General features: G+C 43.7%; 1 protein-coding gene across 1 annotated transcript in view; it reads right to left on the bottom strand.

Annotated features, from left to right (window-relative positions):
- Nucleotides 1-6,104, bottom strand: part of TXLNB (taxilin beta) — a 34,827-nt gene extending 28,723 nt beyond the window's left edge. The window contains exons 1-2 of the mRNA XM_050894306.1: nucleotides 6,065-6,104; nucleotides 498-914 (exon numbers count right to left, since the gene is read on the bottom strand). Coding sequence (XP_050750263.1) covers nucleotides 498-900 — 403 coding nt within the window. The 5' untranslated portion in view covers nucleotides 901-914; nucleotides 6,065-6,104. The remainder of the gene's footprint in view (nucleotides 1-497; nucleotides 915-6,064) is intronic.
- Nucleotides 6,105-18,866: the final 12,762 nt, after the last annotated feature.

The raw sequence follows: 18,866 nt of genomic DNA, 5'->3' as shown, positions 1-18,866 counted from the left end.
CTGCTAGATGAAAAATAACCTGGGCATAACAGTGAATTTGTTCTGCAGATTCCCATTCCACATAGTAGCACCATTAGCACCCATATGACTGGTGAGAAGTCATACCTGAGGAAGCAGGGGAAGAAAAAATTTACTGAGGCACAAATGAGAGGCCAGGTTTTCCTTCGTCTAAGAAGCAACTTCACGCAGTGTGTCGTCAGACTCACAGCTTTGGCTAACTAGTTTGGGTGGCCCAGTAGTACATCAGAATTGTGTGATACAATCCTAAGCTTTCATCTTTTTAAAAGGACTGATATCTGATACAGCCTACATGTATCTGTTGGGTAACTGCTGAAAATAATTATCAGTTAGAGAAAAGTTGTAACAGTCACCGTAATTTTCAGTGGTAACTAGAGGTCCCTATCATCCACGGCAGAGGCTTAACATGGGAAAGAGCAAGGACCAGGGAGTTTTTACTTCTGGTCACAGAAGGGCTGTGTAAGTATGCAAGTACTTGCCTAGTCCTTTCAGGATTTTCTTCTCCAGCTTTTGCTCCTTGCTGCCGCTGGGCTCCTTTGCTCTGGAAGCATCCCCAGGAGCCAGCTTCTCTTTCTCACTCTCCTCATTTGCATCTTCATACTCCGCATCCTCCACGCTGCCTGGCTCTCCCTTCTCAGGCCTGTCGGTTCCCATAGCGGCGCCTTCCTTCTCCATCAGGCTTGCGGCAGACCCGTAGGTTTTAATAATGTCCTCCAGCTGCCGGCTCAGCTCCTCCGAGATGTCGCACACGGCTGCTTCGGGCTGGGCGCTCGGCTGCTCCGCGGGGGCTGGAGCGGGGGGCTGCGAGCTGGGGGCAGGTTTGTCCCCGCTCTGCCCCTGGATGTCCTTCCCAGGTGAGGTGGGAGACTGGTCATTCTCCATGCTTGGTGCAGTACCTGACAGCAAACAAATAGGGGGTTAATTTAAAAGCATACAGAATTAGTCATCTAACTGTTCCCAAAGCTCGGCCAGCACGTGAGTGATTTTTTTATGTAGAATTTGGGACGGCAGCTCATCCATGGGCTCTGGCTTGATAAATATGTCACACTTAAATAAACAACCAAGGTGATTTGCCTGCAGGGAGGAAAGCAAATTGCATACTTTCCAAGAGGAAAAGCCTGCCCAAACCTAATACTTAAAAATCAAAACCTCTTATTCCCATTACCAGCAATAACACATGAAATGACACCCGAGTCATTTATACCATTTCCCTCCCTGAACATACTGTTTGCCACACGTTTACTTTTCTTGATCTGTTTACCCGCAACACTGGCTACCGATATGGGCAGCTTCACTTCAGGGCTGCATCAGTTTCATTTCCTATTTCTCCCCTGTCAGCACATCTTAAGTCAATAATCAGGAAAAAGGAATCTTTTAAATGAAACTGGTGTACTGAAAATTGCGCTGTGCTCTTGGAGAGCCCAGCGTGGTGCTTGATCTACAAGAGGCCTGGCTTGGTAGTGTCACAATAACAGCAAAGAATAAGATAAGCAGCTATAAACCACTCTTCTTTTGTACTTGCTGTGTGCTGCTGACAGCTTGTTTGACAAAGTACAAAATATGGAATAAATCACAGTGAAGTAAAACCAACTGGGCGTAACATGGGTTGATAGTCCATGGTGTTTTCTAGGGCATATTTCAGCTAATGTGTTCCCAATTTGCAAAGGGAAGCTTTTGTTTTCCCATGTCTTTGAGCAGCTGCACTCAGCCGGGCAAATACAGAGCCCCCGATGTGTCTGTGTTCCTCCGGAGGCTGCTCCGGCTTACCCAAGACCTGGCGATGAGGGTGTCAGCGAGAGCATCCCGGGCACCTGCTCCCAGCTCCTGCAAGGTGTGAGCCAGCAGAAACAGCATCTCTGACTGCATGCGGCTGGAAAACTCAGTGTAGAGAAGGCTCCTTCCTTCTGAGAGTGCCAGCAGAGCTGCTGTCACCACTGCATTGCTTTCACAAGGTAGTGCAGAGGTGCGGGGTGCACAGCTGGGTCTCGCCCTGCAACTAGCCCCCGCTTCTGCTTGACTACAGGCTCTGTACTCTTTATAGCCATGAGTCCTTTCTCTCTCTTTCTCAGGCTGATTTTTGTTCCTCCCTTTGATGATATGATTTACAATGGTGCCAGTGGAGAACGAAGAGAGGAAGAAGATTGCTTTCTTTGTTCTGTTCCAGTGTCTGAGGTAGTTGCTTTCTTATTTTTTAAAAGACAACTTGCTTTGAAAACATGGAGATAACTGGGAAGCATTTTGTTCCCTGTTCAGTTGGCCGTAACGTATGGCATCTAAATTTCTACAGCTTTCAAAATCATAAACTAACTTGGCCAAAGGCGGTATATGATAAGAGAGATGTAATTTACTGTGATACATGACTCAGTGTTTGTTATTAAACTTTCCCCAGTCAAAGTGATGTTTGGAAGTGCAGTGATGGCCATTGCTAAGGCAACGTTTTTCAAGATTTGATTGTCTAGGTATTTATCTGCGCTTACAGATAAGATAGTCAAATATTAGGGTTTATCATCTCTCAAGCAAATAATTGAAAGCTCTGAGTAGGGCTCAGCATGTGCTTGAAAACTGTTAGCTATAAATCCATGCCCCTGCGGTCCTCCCACAGATACAACTCGCCAGCAGGAACGGCTTGGGAAGGCGGCTGGACCTGGTCTCACAGACCCTGTCAGACACATCCCATTCTTTCCTTCCTGCTTGTGGCATGGTCATTATATCACTGCAAAGTGACTGTAAAATTATATCCATCTGATTTGATGTCATATCGAGTTTAATTTACATTGAAAGATTAGACCCTACATGTGCAATTTAGGTAAATAATTCCAGGTAGCATGAATGTTAGACTACAGTTTGCGATCTTGTTTTAACTAGAGTTAATTGATCGTCAATTAATTCAAGGTCAGTGAGATTATTGTAGATGCTAAGCTAGAAGCTCCACAAAATATGTGTTTATGTCTGACGTTCAGACTAGTGTTTATAATTGTATTCATTAATTTGAGCTAATTGGCATTTGGCGATCAATCAGCTAGAAAACCCAGCATCACCAGCTCTTGTCTAGACAGAACAAAAGTCTCACAAGGTATATCCGCAATTTAAACTAGCTATTTTTGTAATACATTCATCACAGAAGGAGAACAGGATCGCTAAATGCTTCATTTCCAAATATGAATTTCTCTTCCGACTATCTCCCCCTCTTTGTAAGAAGGCACAAGTCAACACGGTTCTCACTGCACCCCGACTCTCTCCCTTGGCTGCCTCCCAACTCCCAGCTGCATCGCTCATGGAGCAGCACCATCCAGCTAAAGGTTTCCTCCTACGTGAATCACGAAGCACGCCTGCAAACACAGTAGGCTTTAAATCAACAGCGGCAATCGATTTATGCACGGTGTTTCTCAGTAATAAGGGAAAAACACGGGTGAATGAAAGAGAAACTGGGTGTTTAGAATCAAGGACACAAGATGTTTAAAAGCTGGCCTCGCAGGAAATCTTCCCTAACATACATTCCTGGCTAGAAAGGGATTAGTTATAATCAGTCTCTGAAACCATGGCAATACACATCTGCTAAGGTTCAGGCCACCAGCCTGGAACGGTGAGCAGGCAGGAACCACAGAAATACCCAGCGATGAACCTTTAACCCAAGGGTGCCCACCTGCCGGGTCATACCGGGGATTGTATTTACACACACGAATAAATATTTTAATGTTTTATTCCATTCTTCTTCAGGCTAAACCAGAGGTCTGACAACTGCTTTCAAGCATGAACACAACGCCTGTTAAGACTTCTGTACCTTGTTTTGTGTAACGGCTTCCACAGCGTCACGGAGTTTATATTTAGGGAGACAGGGCAGCTCTCATCTGCTGAGAGCAGCCCACTTACAGCCTTTGATGCTGGGAGATTTTACGCAGTTGGCCCCAGTCCTCCTCATGCGCCAGCCTGTTTAACCTTGATGTACATCAGGAATTCTTCCTTATCAGGCCATAAAAGTCTTTCGGTGCCAATCTCAGCAAGACCCAAAGTGTTTACATTATACGCTATCATCTTAGACACAGTAATGCCTAAAAATTAGGTGACTGAGCCCAGAAGAGGAATTCCTTGGTTCCTCAAGGAATTTTAGACTTGCCCAATTTTAGACTATCCACCTCTTGAGTTTTGCGACTCCTACTACCATTACTGTTGCCTCCAGGCACCTGAATTTCCAACACGGCCTTATCCTGTTTTATGGCGAGGGGGAGGACTGACCAGTTATCTGACTGAGTCTGAACATTGCATCTTGTTTACTCTTTTCCTCCTGCACTCCCAAATCCTGGACCTGTTTCACAGCCCTGAGATCAGTGTCTTTTGTGGCCCTGGTGTTTTGGATGGAAGCTTGATCCCAGACACTTGTGGTTGCTGCCTACAGATAGTCACTCTCGTCCTCCTCTCCTCCAACGGGAAACATCCCTGAGAGCCATAGGGTGCTACTGCCTCCCCACTGTGGGAGAGGCTCTTCTCCATTCTCCTCCTTCCTCCGTTAAAAACTTGGGATAACCCAGGAGAGCAATGGAGTGCATTGGGGCACGGGTCACCTCCAGTCTCGGGTGGGAGGTGACAGACATTGGTCCCAGGCTGATGCCTTTCTGTAGGAGGACTCGTGGCCATGCCTGCTGTCCCACAATGAGCTGGTGCTTGGGGCAGCAGCAGTCTGCGGTTGGCCCCAAAGGCATAAAACCGGGCTGAGCCCACAGCGTAGCCACAGCTGCACTCAGAGGCAACAGAAAAAGGTGTGCTGCTAAGCTCAGTCTGATAACGTGCTGAGTTTGTTTGTCTCTGACCATATCCCTTAACATTTCACGTTTACGGCACGATTTGCCTGCGCTGTGCTTTGAAATCAGACAGTACCTCCAAAGTAAAAGGTCAGTCAGCAAGCGCCAGCGCCTGATTTAGCAGAGCTGCAACAGCCATCCTGCTGCTGCTGCTGGGAAACCTGTCGCCTGTGCTGGGCGCCGCCTCAGCCAGCCTCTCGCACCGCTGGAGTGGGCCCCGCTGCCGAGGCACCATCCCGGCACGAACAGAGCACAAAACAAACGTCCTCTTCTTAGCTTCTCTGGCAGACTGTCTTGCATATCTGCCGCAGAGTTTTGTTTAGCTTTTTTAAACAGAGCGCTTCCCCCTTCTTCTCACGGGAATTGCTTCCTCCTTCCCTTCTTGCAGCTTGGGCTTCTGGAGGGTTTACAAACTGGTCTATATTTAGCTCTTGCCTCCCCATGTATCCAGCAGGACACATGGCACCTGCTCTGCAGCCAGGAGTTATTTTAAGCACTTCTAAAATGGGTAATGGTATTTAGCACTTTATGCTCAAAATTCACATACATACACACACACACAATTCTCTAAAACAAAGTGTTTCATATACTTACACCAGCCAACATATGCTGATAAAATCTGAATTTTTACCTTGACATAACACCAGATTGAACTACAGTAACACCTCAAAGCAGCACATATTAAAACTCTGGAATGGCCCACACTACTCCAGTTACCCTCCAGAAAAATACAAGTGCCTTGTTATAGCCTAGACACTGTCCTATGTATTACTTCAGAAAGCAGTGATAAAATCAGCTTTATCAACTATGATGTGCTACATTTGAATAGCTTTATGATTTATGCACAATTTTCTAGTACAAAACTGAACAAAAGTTTGGAGGTTTCGTAGCAGGTTTCCATACAAGCATGGAAAGAACCGGACTCAGAGACTTTCTGAAGTCTCATGTGGCACCTGAATCTTGATCACTTACTGTTGTAGCAAACGAGCCATGGCCCCTAGTCTCACTTAAAGGCAAGCTCTACCAAACTCAGCTTAAACTTTTTTGATCACTCTTTAGAGAAGCATTTCTTACTTTCACCAACAGCCTTAGATGCTCGCCTGTTTTCCTCACACATCAGACGGTGCCCAGGCTTTTAAGGCTATTCCTAGAAAACGTGGGCTGACAGTCCCAAAGGGAAGTACTTAGATTAAACCCCTTGCACCATGCCACCAAGCAGTGACAGCAAGGAAGCTGTTCATCAGACTTACCGGAGCAAAGAGAAGAGCTGAGCGGAGAAAAAAAGTCAGGCAGAAAGCTCAGACAAGGGCACGCCAGCAGCAGGACACCGGTACTGTAATCCTGCCACCAAGGGAAGAGGGACGGGAAGACCAAGCGAGGGGGGAAGGACAGAATGACACAGCAGGAGCAAACACTGCGGAGACTGAATGCATGCTTTGCAGGGGACTGGCTCTGATAGGCGAGCAGGGAGGCTGCCTGCTAGCTGGCAGTGTAAACCAGCTATGCTGGCTATTCCCTGCTCCGACAGAGATAGCATGAGAGATTAGAGACTCGGGCCCTCAGAAAGAGAAAATAAAGGAAAGATTCATACACAGCTGCTACCCTTGAGAATTAAGTCTCAATCCTTCAATGACTTGACATGTTGTGCTGCGTGGAATTTGTCTGTATTGACTATGGATTGGTCAAACTTGGTCTAATTTTTCTGTCTGCACCAGAAAGACCCAGGATGGCTTTCCATAATGTGAGCTCGCAGCTGTGACTGCCCTTTGCAACCTGGGATTTGGGCAGGATTTGTTAAAAACCAGACTGATTCTTAACCATAGACTCACTGGCTGGAAGGGACCACAGGAGGTCTTTAGTTCAACCTCTTGCTCGAAGCAAGCTCAGCTGTGAGCTTAGACCAGGTCTCGCAGGGCTTTATATTAGTCTTAAAAACCTCTGAGGATGGAAACTGCATGACCTCTCTGGGAAGCCTGTTCTGCCTGACTGTCCTCGTGGTGAAAAAGTTTCTCCTTATACCTAGCCTGAACTTTGCCTCTTGTCCTCCCACCTTACACCCCTATGAAGAGCCTGTCTCTGTCTTCCTGATAATCTCCTCGTAGGTACTGTGGGGCTGCAGTTAGGGGCCCCCAAAGCTGTCTCTTCTCCAGGCTGAACATCCAGCTTCCCCCAACCTCTCCTCACCCACGAGTGCTCCAGCCCCAGCCACCGTGGTGCCCCTCCAGTGAATTGACCATCTTTTCCCACGGGGGTGGCAAGGCTAATGGAGATGGCTGGTGTAGCTGTCCCCCTGATCCCAGTAGCTCCCAAACAAATGTTCTCGTTGCTGCCAAGGTAACCTGTCTGACCTACTCTCTGCATGTCACCGTGCTGGCTCACATTGGCCCAAAGTTGTTTATACGAACAAGCAGAGCACTCCCCAGGGAGCTCAGCTGCACGCTGTTTATCCAGCGACCAGCATCTCCCACTTCTGTGACCCGCAAGCCACTCAGGCAGCGTCTTGAGATGCCAGATGGCCTCAGGACCATCTGCTGCCCACTCCCTAGAGAGGGATGTAGGTCAGTTTAATGCACAAATATGCAAACAACTGAGAAGCGATAGGCTGGTACTGGAAGCGGCAGCCAGTGCTATGAGAAGAGAAATGGGACTTTGGCTCCAGTGAAAAATAGTAAGGCTCAGAACAACATTAGGAGGAAAAACACATGTATGGTACAATGTTTTGGAGTAAGCCCTCAAATGGACCTATTGTTGCATGGCACTAGAGGATCCAGAAATGTTTTGCATCTGATTTACAAGGGATATAAGAGAAAACAGTACTGGGCAGCTGAGTATCAAGAAGTACTGGCTCAGAAATAGTCCGTATGTTAACAGCATCCCAGACCTTCACTGGAGAGGACTAAAGGTCCTGCTGTATTTGTGAAGATAGTGTCTGTGGGGCAGAAAGAACATACTTGGTGTGGTTTCTCATTAATCTTATTTATCTACTTGGAAAAGGCAGCTCATATTATCTGGGGATGCATGGGCATTGTGGCTTAAGGAAAAATCAGTTCTTCGAATCTTCTTCAGAGACTGGTGGTGGCTCGGTAGTGCTCCTAAGAAAGTCACAGATTTAAGGATAATGAAAGGGAGCTTGCAAGGTGGGGAGCTGCTTCTGTGAATCTTTTGGAGGGGGTTGGAAACCAGCTGGAAGTGTTTTGAGAGAAGATAAAGCTCTGGAGTTGTTTGTGACAGGGCAGAGCGAGCCAGCAGAATACTAGTGAAGATAAGAGTGCTTGTGTGGGCTCCTTATGCTCCTCCTGTTTTGACTGGAGAATTCTCCTGTTCCAGTCCCCTGTTCACTTCTTTTGAAATAAAATCAGCTCCAGGGTTTCTGAGATCAAAATCTGAGTTGCAGAAAGTTACTCCAGCATATCCTCACTCCTTGGCAAACACAAGGCAAGACACGTTCAGCTTTGCCTTCTTTCACCGAGGTTAAAGCTATTATGTGTTAGCTCATTTTTGCAACAGACTGACAGCATACACACAGATCCTTATTGCAGCTCAAATCACATGCAAGGATTCACTAGGTGGTGGGAACCTGGTCATGTCCTTGAGACATGAGAATGTACTGATAACAGCAAATTAGTTGGGGTCATCATTATAAAAATTAGCTACAAGAAATCCAAAGCTACATGTTCTGAATTGTTCCTAAATATGCAAGTAAAGAAAACAGTCTCTGGTACAGTCAGGGAACACAAAGGAGCAGATAAAATCACTGTTCCTGAGTATGTGGGGAGTATGTGTGTGTAGCTCCAGAAGATTAAAAGGGATCTGTTGGATTTTGGCCTGTGAGAACAACCACCTTAAGAATGGAAAAGGAAACTCAGACTGAGAAATTTAGAGGAGTGTGTTGAAACTTCCATGCAGGCAATTTACATGCTGAGGATGACTGACCGACTGGCATTCGGACTCTGCACGCTGGGATGGCTGGATATGGCAAGCTGAGGAGAGAGCTAGCTGAAAATGCTCTCTGTGAAACCTGCACTGCTTCTGAGGTTTCTGCTTTTGCAATGCTTTGGGCATTTCATATCCCTGTTTAGGGGAAGAGAAAGAAAAGCTTTCTCTAATCCATGAGAAAGAGGAGAAATATACCTTTCTCATATTAAAGCTAGAACACTCCTTGAGAATTTGCTGTAACAAAGCTGAATTTCTTTTTCAGTTGTGTTCAGTAGTGAGCTGGATTGCATATCCATAACCCTACACTCTCTTTGTTGCGCAGTGGCATTTCCACTGAGGTCCTTGGTAATATTACACAGAAATTGCCTGTTTCTGGATTAAACATAATCATCATCAGCATAAATCTGCTGAAGACATAGGCTTCCCAGGGGAAAAAAACCCTAATAAGTAAATTTCTACCTAAATTTATCATTTGCCTTATATGATATTCAATGCATTCAGCCTTACCAAATGGACGGACAAGTTCATCATTAAGTCAATGCTATTGAAGCTTTTGGGTTTTCTTCCTATCTCTTTCTGACATATTTCTTCCTTTCTTTCCCCAGGCCATTTTCCTCAACTGCAACATTCAGCTCTTACCTGCTGATGCTCTCCCCCCTCCCTCCAGTGCTAATGTCATTGGCATTGAAACAGTTACTTTTGGGGGTTTTGTGTATTCTTTTTGTGTGCCATGGGAAGGCTTAGGCAAAAGACCGATGGTTCAAGTTTAGAGTCTGTCTCTCAAATGCTCAAGGGCTTTAAAAAATGCAGACTCTGTCTGAAGGCAATACTGTGTTGGCTAAAACCACTTTAAGAAGTTTTGAGGGTTTCTTTTTCACCACAAGCAATGGCAAGCCTTAATTCTTCTTCCACCTAAACGAAAGCTTAATTTCTGCAGAAGCCCTAATATCCCCTGGAAGCCACACAGACTGATTTGGCCTGCAGGCCAGTCTCTTGAAAGAAGGTGAAGAGGCTGGGGAGGGTCTCCTGCCTTCTGCACTGGCCAGAAAAGAGCTGTCTGCACCCCTCTGTAAATTGTAGCTGCTCTGCTCCATGAGACCCCGCTTGCCAGCAGCACAAGAAAATCTGGAGACAACCATTCCCGGTCCTGTCATACATGGGGAAGCAGACTGCAGTGAACTGCTGTGGTCTGCCACTTCAGTGCCAGATCTGTATCAGTGAGAGCATAATTTTTGGATTCTAGCACAGAAACCCCACTAAGAACCTGGAGGAGTTCTTCATGGCTTTCCTGCTGAACAGGTTTTTGTTTATTTTTGGAAAGATACAAGTCTTTCAAATTATATTGTACCTGGGCAGAACCAATTCCCATAATACCACTATTTCAGTCAATTATATTGGAAATAAAATTGATCCATTCTGTTTAAATATGTACCATAATATACTTATGCCATTACATAATTATATAATATACTTATAACATGATATTATATAGTAACAAGGATGCATGTAAGACATATAATGGAAGTATAGCGTGTATGAAGAATTTAGAAACGCCTATAACGTAAAACGTATAATTAGAATTTAGAAAGAGCCTCATAAAGGTCTTGAGACACAGAAGCACGGTGATGTGTGAGCAGTGGTCTAGAAGTCAGAAGCTTGCTGAGTCTGGCAGCGTTTCCCTGCTGTAGGCAGCTACAACTGAACCAGTGTTGGGAGAGCCCCATGAGGTCCCAACGCAAAGTCTGTCAAGACCGATCTCCACTGGGTTTAATTTACTTCTATAGAAATGTTGTAAACATCTGGACCAATCAGACATTTTGCATGGTGACCTCTTGGGAATAATTTCTGTCTTGCTTAGTCCTGTGTCAATGAAAAAATAAAAGGGAAAAAAATAACATATTTGCATTTATTTGCATACACAAAGCAGGTGTTCCACACTGCATCGATTTTCTACAGATTTCCTAGCTCCAAATCAATCTCAAAAGGGTTGGGAGGTTATGATTTGCCTTCTAATAAGATTTTATGGCCTGAAGGTTTTGTTATATACTTAAGATTTGCCAGGTTTTTTTCTTCTACAACTCCAAGATCCTGGCTACTAATGGCAGTTAATAATGCAGCCAAATTAGCTGACACAGAAAATCCCAGTAGGCAACAGACTAAACTATTTTAAGCAAATAATTTAATTCTTAATCTACATCAGTAAGAATATAATTTCTGAATTTTAGCAAGGAAACCACTCTAAGAATCTGGAGGAATTCCCCACGGTTTGCTACTGAACAGTTTTTGATTTATTCTTGGAAAGATTCAAGTCTTTTGAAACCTTAAGAGCAAGCAAAATCAATTATCAGGGTTTCAATTTTCTCTAGGCAATTTCCACCGCTTCAGCTTGCCCAAGAGATAGACTTCTCATAAATACATTATGCTATGTGCTATTTGAAGAATTTGGCAAAGTGGAGAATAGCTTGACTTGAAAAATCACGCATAAGGTAAAGGACTCCCTCAGGTAAGGCATGCAGTCACACCTGAATGCATCTCTGCAGTTTGGAAACAACTCTTCTCCAATATATACAGGTAATTTATGGGGAAGGAAAAGAGCAGTATTAGCTGTTTCCAGTTATTCTGGTACTGCAGTGAAGTTACTGCTGATTTACACCATTATAAGCTAACATAAAATCTAGCATGAAACTTCAAAAAGGTACTGAATCCTTAAACAGTCCATTTTTAATCTAATTTAATTTTAAAATGATGCTCCTCTAGCTAGAAATGATCTTCTATCAACAGACTGTGGGAACAGAGTTCGGCCAAGTCAACCGTCAACCCTGGACATTTTGTGAACCTGCCAGGGGAAATCTCTGGGCTCAGTTCAGATGTGATCATGCTGTAAATCACATATCAGGCGTAATTTGGAAGTCTTTTAAATGCCAACCGTACATTGGTCAAGGGTGAGTTGTAGAAAAGAAATTATCTATTCCAGTAAGATAATGTAAACTGACTTGCTTTGTATGAAGTAGCTTTTTCTCTTTCCCTCCCTTTTCTAGCCCCGTCTATTTGCTAGTAATGTTCACTTGCATCAGTTTCATTATCAATATGCAACATTTTTTTTTTAGATTGCTGCTAGACCTGGCTTATAAAAATTAGAAATGGAAAAGACTTATTAAAGGCTCAGTCCTGCAGCTGCTCCGTGTGTGGAACTGCCATTGATTTCCCAAGCAGTACCTGCTGGTGAGCAGCACAGAGAATAAAGCAAATTAGAAATTGAAGGCTAGCTCTCTCAGCTGTACGGGCTGTACATGGGCGGTAAAGCATCTTGTAATTAGAGCCAAACATCTTTCTCTAGAAAGGACGAGGTCCAAATTCTGCTGACAATCATAAGTAAGCTGAGGGGGGCGGGGGGCTGAGCAACACTGAGGTTATGACTAACCTGTCTAAGACTACCGGAGGGAAGAATAGGGACTGACACAATGGGAACAACGCAGATTGAGATAACACTTACACAACGCCTGGAAATGAGGGGGACATTTGTGCTGAAAGATAAAGATGTGTAGAAAGAAGGGGGAAAATAAGAGAGACAGTGATAGTGAAATAAGTCCTAATGAGAACCTTATTTTATAGGATAATGACAGGGTGGCTGATTAACTGCTAGTTCAGAAGGAACCATGCGGTGATCTGCAGAGCTGGCAGCACTACTGTGTGATGTCTAAAACTGCTGCTGATGTAAATACCAATGACCTATTTTAAGACATGCGTGGAAAGAGAATCACTATGTGGAAAACACAAAAGGATGCAAAAGGTATATTGGCATTAACAGATCAAAACTGTGAAATGGTGTTAATTGGATTTTTTTATAAGGACTTTCTAGCTGTCTAGGTAGAACCACCTTATTAAACATAACAGCATTTGGGGGATCAAATGAGTAAAGAAGAAAATAAAACCCAAGAGATGAAAGGATGAATAAAGAAAAGATCAGGTGAGAGTGACTTTTGTATTTTACTAAGCTGAAAGACAAATACGAGAGGTGGCACCAATGTCACTAATTTGTTAGAATATAGTAAATCTTCCTTTTATGTACATAAAAAGCCTATGCAAGTCATATTTATTGTGAAAGGCAAATTGGTCTCTAATTTAGATCCTGGACTTGAATAGGAGTATACGGACAGATATATGCACAATATTTAGTCTTAGCTATCTTCAGATGTGTATCCAAAACTCTACTACTACTACTATGAATTTTAAAAGTGTTTTTTCTCTAATGGCACTCTAAAAGAGAGGATGGGTTAGATCGCAGTGCTTCTCAATAGCCTCAGAGCGGTTATGTAATTTGGAGACTCCCAAACCAGTTGGAGCATGGGGAATTGCTGAACCAGGGAAAAATCAACTATTTATCACCCCCCTTGGAATCAGAGAGAACAATCCTACTTCACTTGGATACTCCGAAATCATCATCAGCCAATCTGTAATATTGTCTGTGTTCCTATAGCATTGCAAGACACATCACTAGTTACTGTTTACCTTATTAATTATTTTTGGGGGGGTATTAGTTCTGTTTTCTGAGAAAACGTGTTTACTATAAATCATGGTTATCTATGGTTAAAATATTTAAATCAAACTTTTAGAATTAAAGACGTAAGAACAAACTTCTGTGGCAGTGATTTCCAGTTGCATAGTAGCTTGCATGCAAGGATCTAATATAATCTATTAAGCAGGTTCAACATCAAGCAGCAATGAACTGCAAAAAGCACATTGTACTCATTATTTGAAAGGGTAAACTGAGACATAAAGTGTTACATGTTAATACACAACAAATAATGACTTGCCCAAGGTCATGCAGATGGGAACAAGATGTGCTCAAATTCTTTTCTACTTTAATTGTAGCATGCTTGCTTTATACATGAGGACCAGAGTTGCATGATCAGAGAGAAGGGGAGGTCCACCTCACAAAAATGTTCAGTGTCTTGATGTGCTTTATATGCCTTCACTTTCTGCAAAGGGTTTGCATCAGTTGTGAAATTCATAGGACCTGTCTACTCAGCTTGAATAAAGATGGTCTAAAAACTGCACTGCTTTGCACAAAGGAGGGCTAAGTTAGGTAAAGTATAGGACTGGAGGGCCTAAATGTTAGCCAATATAAAGTAATCTTCTCTATACAAAGGAACTGTACTTCACATGACCACGGAAAACTGAAATTCTGATTTTCATTAAATTCATAAGACATCTGTGAGATCTCTGAGTCATTTCAGGGGTTGTCACTACGACAACCCACACAGGACAATGTAAATAAAATCCCGGGGCTGCCATATTGTTATTCTAATGACTAATAAATATTACCTTTTCTCAGTTTGTTTTCTTTTTTCTTATCATTTGGTCTCCCACCTGCCTTCCCTGTCTTGTAAGATAGCCAGTGGGTAAGTCCCCAGAGCCACATTTCTGTTGCATCCTCGTACTCTCCCGGCACAGCAGGCTCCTGCTCTCTGGTTGCACCTCCAGGCTCTTCAGTGTTAGCTTCTGTGCCGTAACCTTTTCTCACTAGGAGATCAGCTAGCAGAGCAGGCAGGAAGGATAGTCACTATTTGTAAGGTTGTGGACTGTTTCACCAACCAGAGAACGGGAAAAATAAAATCTATCTTTAGTCCTATTCTTCCTCCTCATTTATCTGCCAAACAATCACAAAAAGGAAGAAGCTATTGGAGGGCACACTGGGCAGTAAGTGCCCCAGAAACCTCCTGTGTGCCAGCCAAGAGCAAACAAGGAGAAGATACAGTTTTAAACCTGGCTTGCTCTGTCTTCTCTTTCCTTTTATGTCACCAACTAACGTTTGACTAGCTGGGTCCTTGTGAGGCTTTATCAATTTCAAAGTCCTGTTCTGTCATCCTGTTCCCTCCTAGACTGTCAGGTGTCAAGGATACCCACAGGTCATCAATCTTCCAGGTAACCTTCATCAAAAAGTGGAAGAAGAGAGAAATGCAGCATTTCAGCATGATCATCCATCTCGGGCAACAAATGCTGAGGAATCATGAACCCGGTAACTGCTGGCACAAGCAGGCATAAGCTGGCAACTTGCTTTTCTAAAGCCAAGTACGACCCCCCACCCCCCCGATAACAATGGATGCTTTACTGGCAGCCTGAATTGGTTGGGACATTAAATACTATATACATCTATTTCTTCCCTGTTTTAGGAGAACAACCAGAAAGAGAAAAATGTCTACACCCCTAAGATGCGACATACATGAAAGTGTACTCAGCATGCGTGTACTTAGGTTTCCTTAAAAAGTAACATGCAATTTCCTCACAATGAAAGAGGCTGGCAAAAGCCACTGACCAAAAGCAGTTTGGAGCTCTTCATTTTTGTGGGGGAGGAAAAAAAATCAGGAAAATGTTAGTCAATCAGATTTAGCAGAAAACATGTAACTCAGCTTTCCATCTACCTTCCTCTCCTTTTCAGTAGTTAAAGGCCACCTGCTACCAAAGTGATGCAAAAAAATCCCCCCAAACTGAGAAAGAATATATTTTCAGGTTATTTTACCTTATGCTGAGGAAAAAGTCATCAGAAAGTCCCACTAGATCATTATTAGAATGATTATAACAGTAACAATAAGCTAATGTCAGAGGAAAATATGGTTCAGAAAATACTCTAATCCACTCCTGGCCTAAACACCACATTAAGAATATACTCAAATATGTGATGTTGTATTTGAATTAAGTTAATAAGGACCTCGGATAGGCTCCCAGTCATCATAGTGATTGTGAATCCTGACTTAATCCAATCTGAAATTATCATCGTAACACAAAGTGTTGGAGTCACAGAGGATGGTTCATGTCTGCACCTACAGTGCTGTGCTCATGCAACGCTTTAAGTTGGTCCAAGCAGGGACTCCACCACCACCACTCCAGAGTCTCAAGAAGGATTTACAAGACCTGAGACTGATTTACACCACTATGGTGTACCCTGGCCAAGCAATGTATAGTCCTCCTAAAATGAACAATGTGTTCAGAGCACTTTTAGGCCCACTGACACTGGTGGGGTGACTTAGGGGAAACTGAAATAACTGCGTTAGACTTGGAACGTGCAATGCAGTTTTGGCATAAAGTATTGCCTGCACTCCAAAAGGGACCCCAAGGGTATGGCTATACTGGGTAAGCCATCAGTCAAACCTTGATTTTTGACTTGGACACCACTGGCCAAGCAGTTACCTAGGTCAGAACTAGACCCAGAGCACCATTGATCTAGATTATGGTGATTAAGTTTATCTGAGAAAATCACAGGTGGATAATAATTTTAATTCCTGTTAATCTTTGCAATTCATAAATCAAGATCGCTGCTTTTTGAAAGCTAACCATACATAACCCAACAAAATGGAGAATGGACCTCCTGAATTTGGCTTACACACCAGGTCTTTTCTTGTTTTGCCTTATCTCCAATCAAAGTGATGAGGATACCAGTCAGGGCAAAGCTGTTATGTACAGAAAGAGCTAGAGAGATCCGAAGGAGAGGCAAGGAAGCAAAGTATTCTCCCTTTCTTCCTTCGGCCAAAATACTAACTGAGAGTTCACCTTTGGAATCTAGAAGTGCTCTGCTTCACTGGTTTCTGTGGAGCCAACCTCCTCTTTTAAACACAGCCCTTAGTAATAGAGCCTGAGGGAAAAACACACAACCAAACCCAGGTCCTCTAATAGAGGACTTCATTGCTTGCGATATTTACATGTAAAATGAACCACGTCAAAAAGACTCCTGGACTAGAAGGTCTGGACTAGAGGAACCAGAGTAAAGAGTCCCTGTGCATATTAACCTAATTTTTGTGATGGCGTTGTGGAATTGCCGAGATGTAATTCTTGCATTAGGTAAAGGCTCTACTCCATAAGCATCCATCACTATTCACTCTGACTACCTTTCATTTGGTTAAAACGTATACAATAAATCAAATTAAAAGGCTGCTCTTTGAAAGACTTTAATCAATAAGAAACGCAGGGCTTCAGCTACACCTAGTGGACAAACTCTGAGTACTGCAGCCTTTCTGCAGCCGCTCCGATAACGTGGGTTTGTCTGTCATGTTAAATTACTCCTGCTCTGTTTCAATATATAAACTGTGAATTGAAACTAAGCACCTCCAAGTAAGCATCAACAATTTAAACAGCTCCTTTCAGAAATCTGTGTGATTATCTGTGCACTGCTGTCTTTCAGGTAAAGCGCTTGATTAAAAGGTCGGGCAAGAGGACCTCGTCTCAAAAGGCGAGAGCCAAGAAACAGAAGCAGCGGCCACGCGATGGGACGGCGGGCTGCCCTGCAGCAGGTCCCTCTCTGCGAAGCCGGGGATGGGGCGAGACGCCCGTCAGAGCTTGCTCTTGTCCTTATAGGGCAAAGTCACACACAAGGTGACTTGTGACAGACCAGCTGTCGCCCTCCCCTACCATCCTAGGGCACAGCTGCAATAAACCACCCCACCGGCTGACCGCGCATCCCAAAGCAAACACGCTACCGCCTCAGACGCTTTCAACAGCTTATTTTTGCCCTGATTAAACTGAAGGGAGGACACGAGAAAGCACGGGGCCTGTGGTGCTTCCTGGCCACCGAAAGAGAATCCCACCAGACGAGGCTGAGATACTGGATTACAAGGGATTTAAAGAGAGAGAAGGTGGTTTTTAGAAGCAGGACTGAGCACAGGCTTCAAGTCCATGTTTTGGCTACGACAGTTTCCAGTGTGGTGGCTGACTGGGAACGGGACTGCTCCCTACTCGTCTTCCAGGAGCAAGGACACGGACCCCGCGTCCGTCCTCAAGAGCAGAGCAGCCGGCACACAGGACTGCAGGCTTCATTGGCTCCATCCAGAGCAGCTTTGCTCACTTATCTCTGCCAGAGCAAATTCAGGTTTATGTTGTCAATAATGGTGTGTGAAGAAGGTTAACACGTCACGTTTTCTCGAATTCTCCGCTTCTCCAGTATACAACATTGTGCCCCATCAGACATGACAAGCAAAACCAAGCTGTCCCCATCACTCCACAGACAGGCACCTGTTTATAGTTTGTGGGTTAGGGATGACTGGTTTTCAGACCTATCCCCTAAAACCTTCTCAGTGATGATCGTAACTAATTCTTTTTTGCCTACTCCTTAGAAAGGCTTTATATTCATCTCCATACCTGTGTTCATACCTTGCCCTTCATCTCCCTGCCAGATCACACGCTAGCCTTAGTGCAGCCTGCTGATAAGCAACCCAGAAGCAACCCAAAATATAACTATATAACCCTTATAATCCTATAAGCAACCCAAAATATAACTATTTAGCTTCTGTACAAAGCAGACGTGTGCAGAGGCTTGGTGTCATTTCCTGTCATTGGAAAATCCCAGGAATCCATTCCTGCCTTGAAATACATACGTCATACAAAGTTGATGGACAACATATAGCTGTACCAGGTTTGTAGAGAAAGATAATAGCAATTATTAGACCAAATAATTGCTGGAAGAAAACAGAAAAGATTTTGAGTAACAAGCCTTTAAATACTTATCCTGGCAGAGAGAGAGAGTGAAATCTGAAATTCTCTGTGTTACTTCTGTTTGAGTAGCAGCAGGTAAGACATTTTATAGACTTTCAGAAATTCCACCCTCTCCCGCGCAGGGCACTAGCGTTAGCTAAGCAGGCTGCAGCAGAAAACTCACAGTGCAATTGCTAGGAGGCTCTTGGGCAAAACTGCACGTCAGTAGGTGCACCTTCAGCATCTTATTGGGATGAGCGTCTGCTAAATATTTAGCTTTTGAGCTTAAGAAATGCTGTGTACTCACACTAGTAACCTCAGCCACAGTTTTAGGAGCTTAACAATTCTGAAAGTTTCTTTTATTTTACTTTATTGCTGATAAAACAGGGAATATATTGCCAAATGAACACACCAATAGAGATAACAAAATGGCCCAGTGAAAGAAAAAGGTGAGGACTGGTCAGCATTTTATGAAGCCTGATAAGCTGGAAAAACTTTTGCTTATTTTTAATATGGTAAATATGTGTCTTTCAAAATCTGTTTCAGGCCTGTGATCAAATTGCCCCTCTGTAATTTTTTAAGAGGGGGAAGGGCACAGCAGATGGAGAGAGACTGCAATACCTGATCCATCTCTATTAAAAACCTGGTGTTGCA

The sequence above is a fragment of the Gymnogyps californianus genome, chromosome 3, assembly GCF_018139145.2.
Source record: "Gymnogyps californianus isolate 813 chromosome 3, ASM1813914v2, whole genome shotgun sequence".
NCBI lineage: Eukaryota > Metazoa > Chordata > Aves > Accipitriformes > Cathartidae > Gymnogyps > Gymnogyps californianus.
The sequence above is the reverse complement of the archived record's forward strand: the minus strand, read 5'-3'. Positions and strand labels throughout refer to the sequence as shown.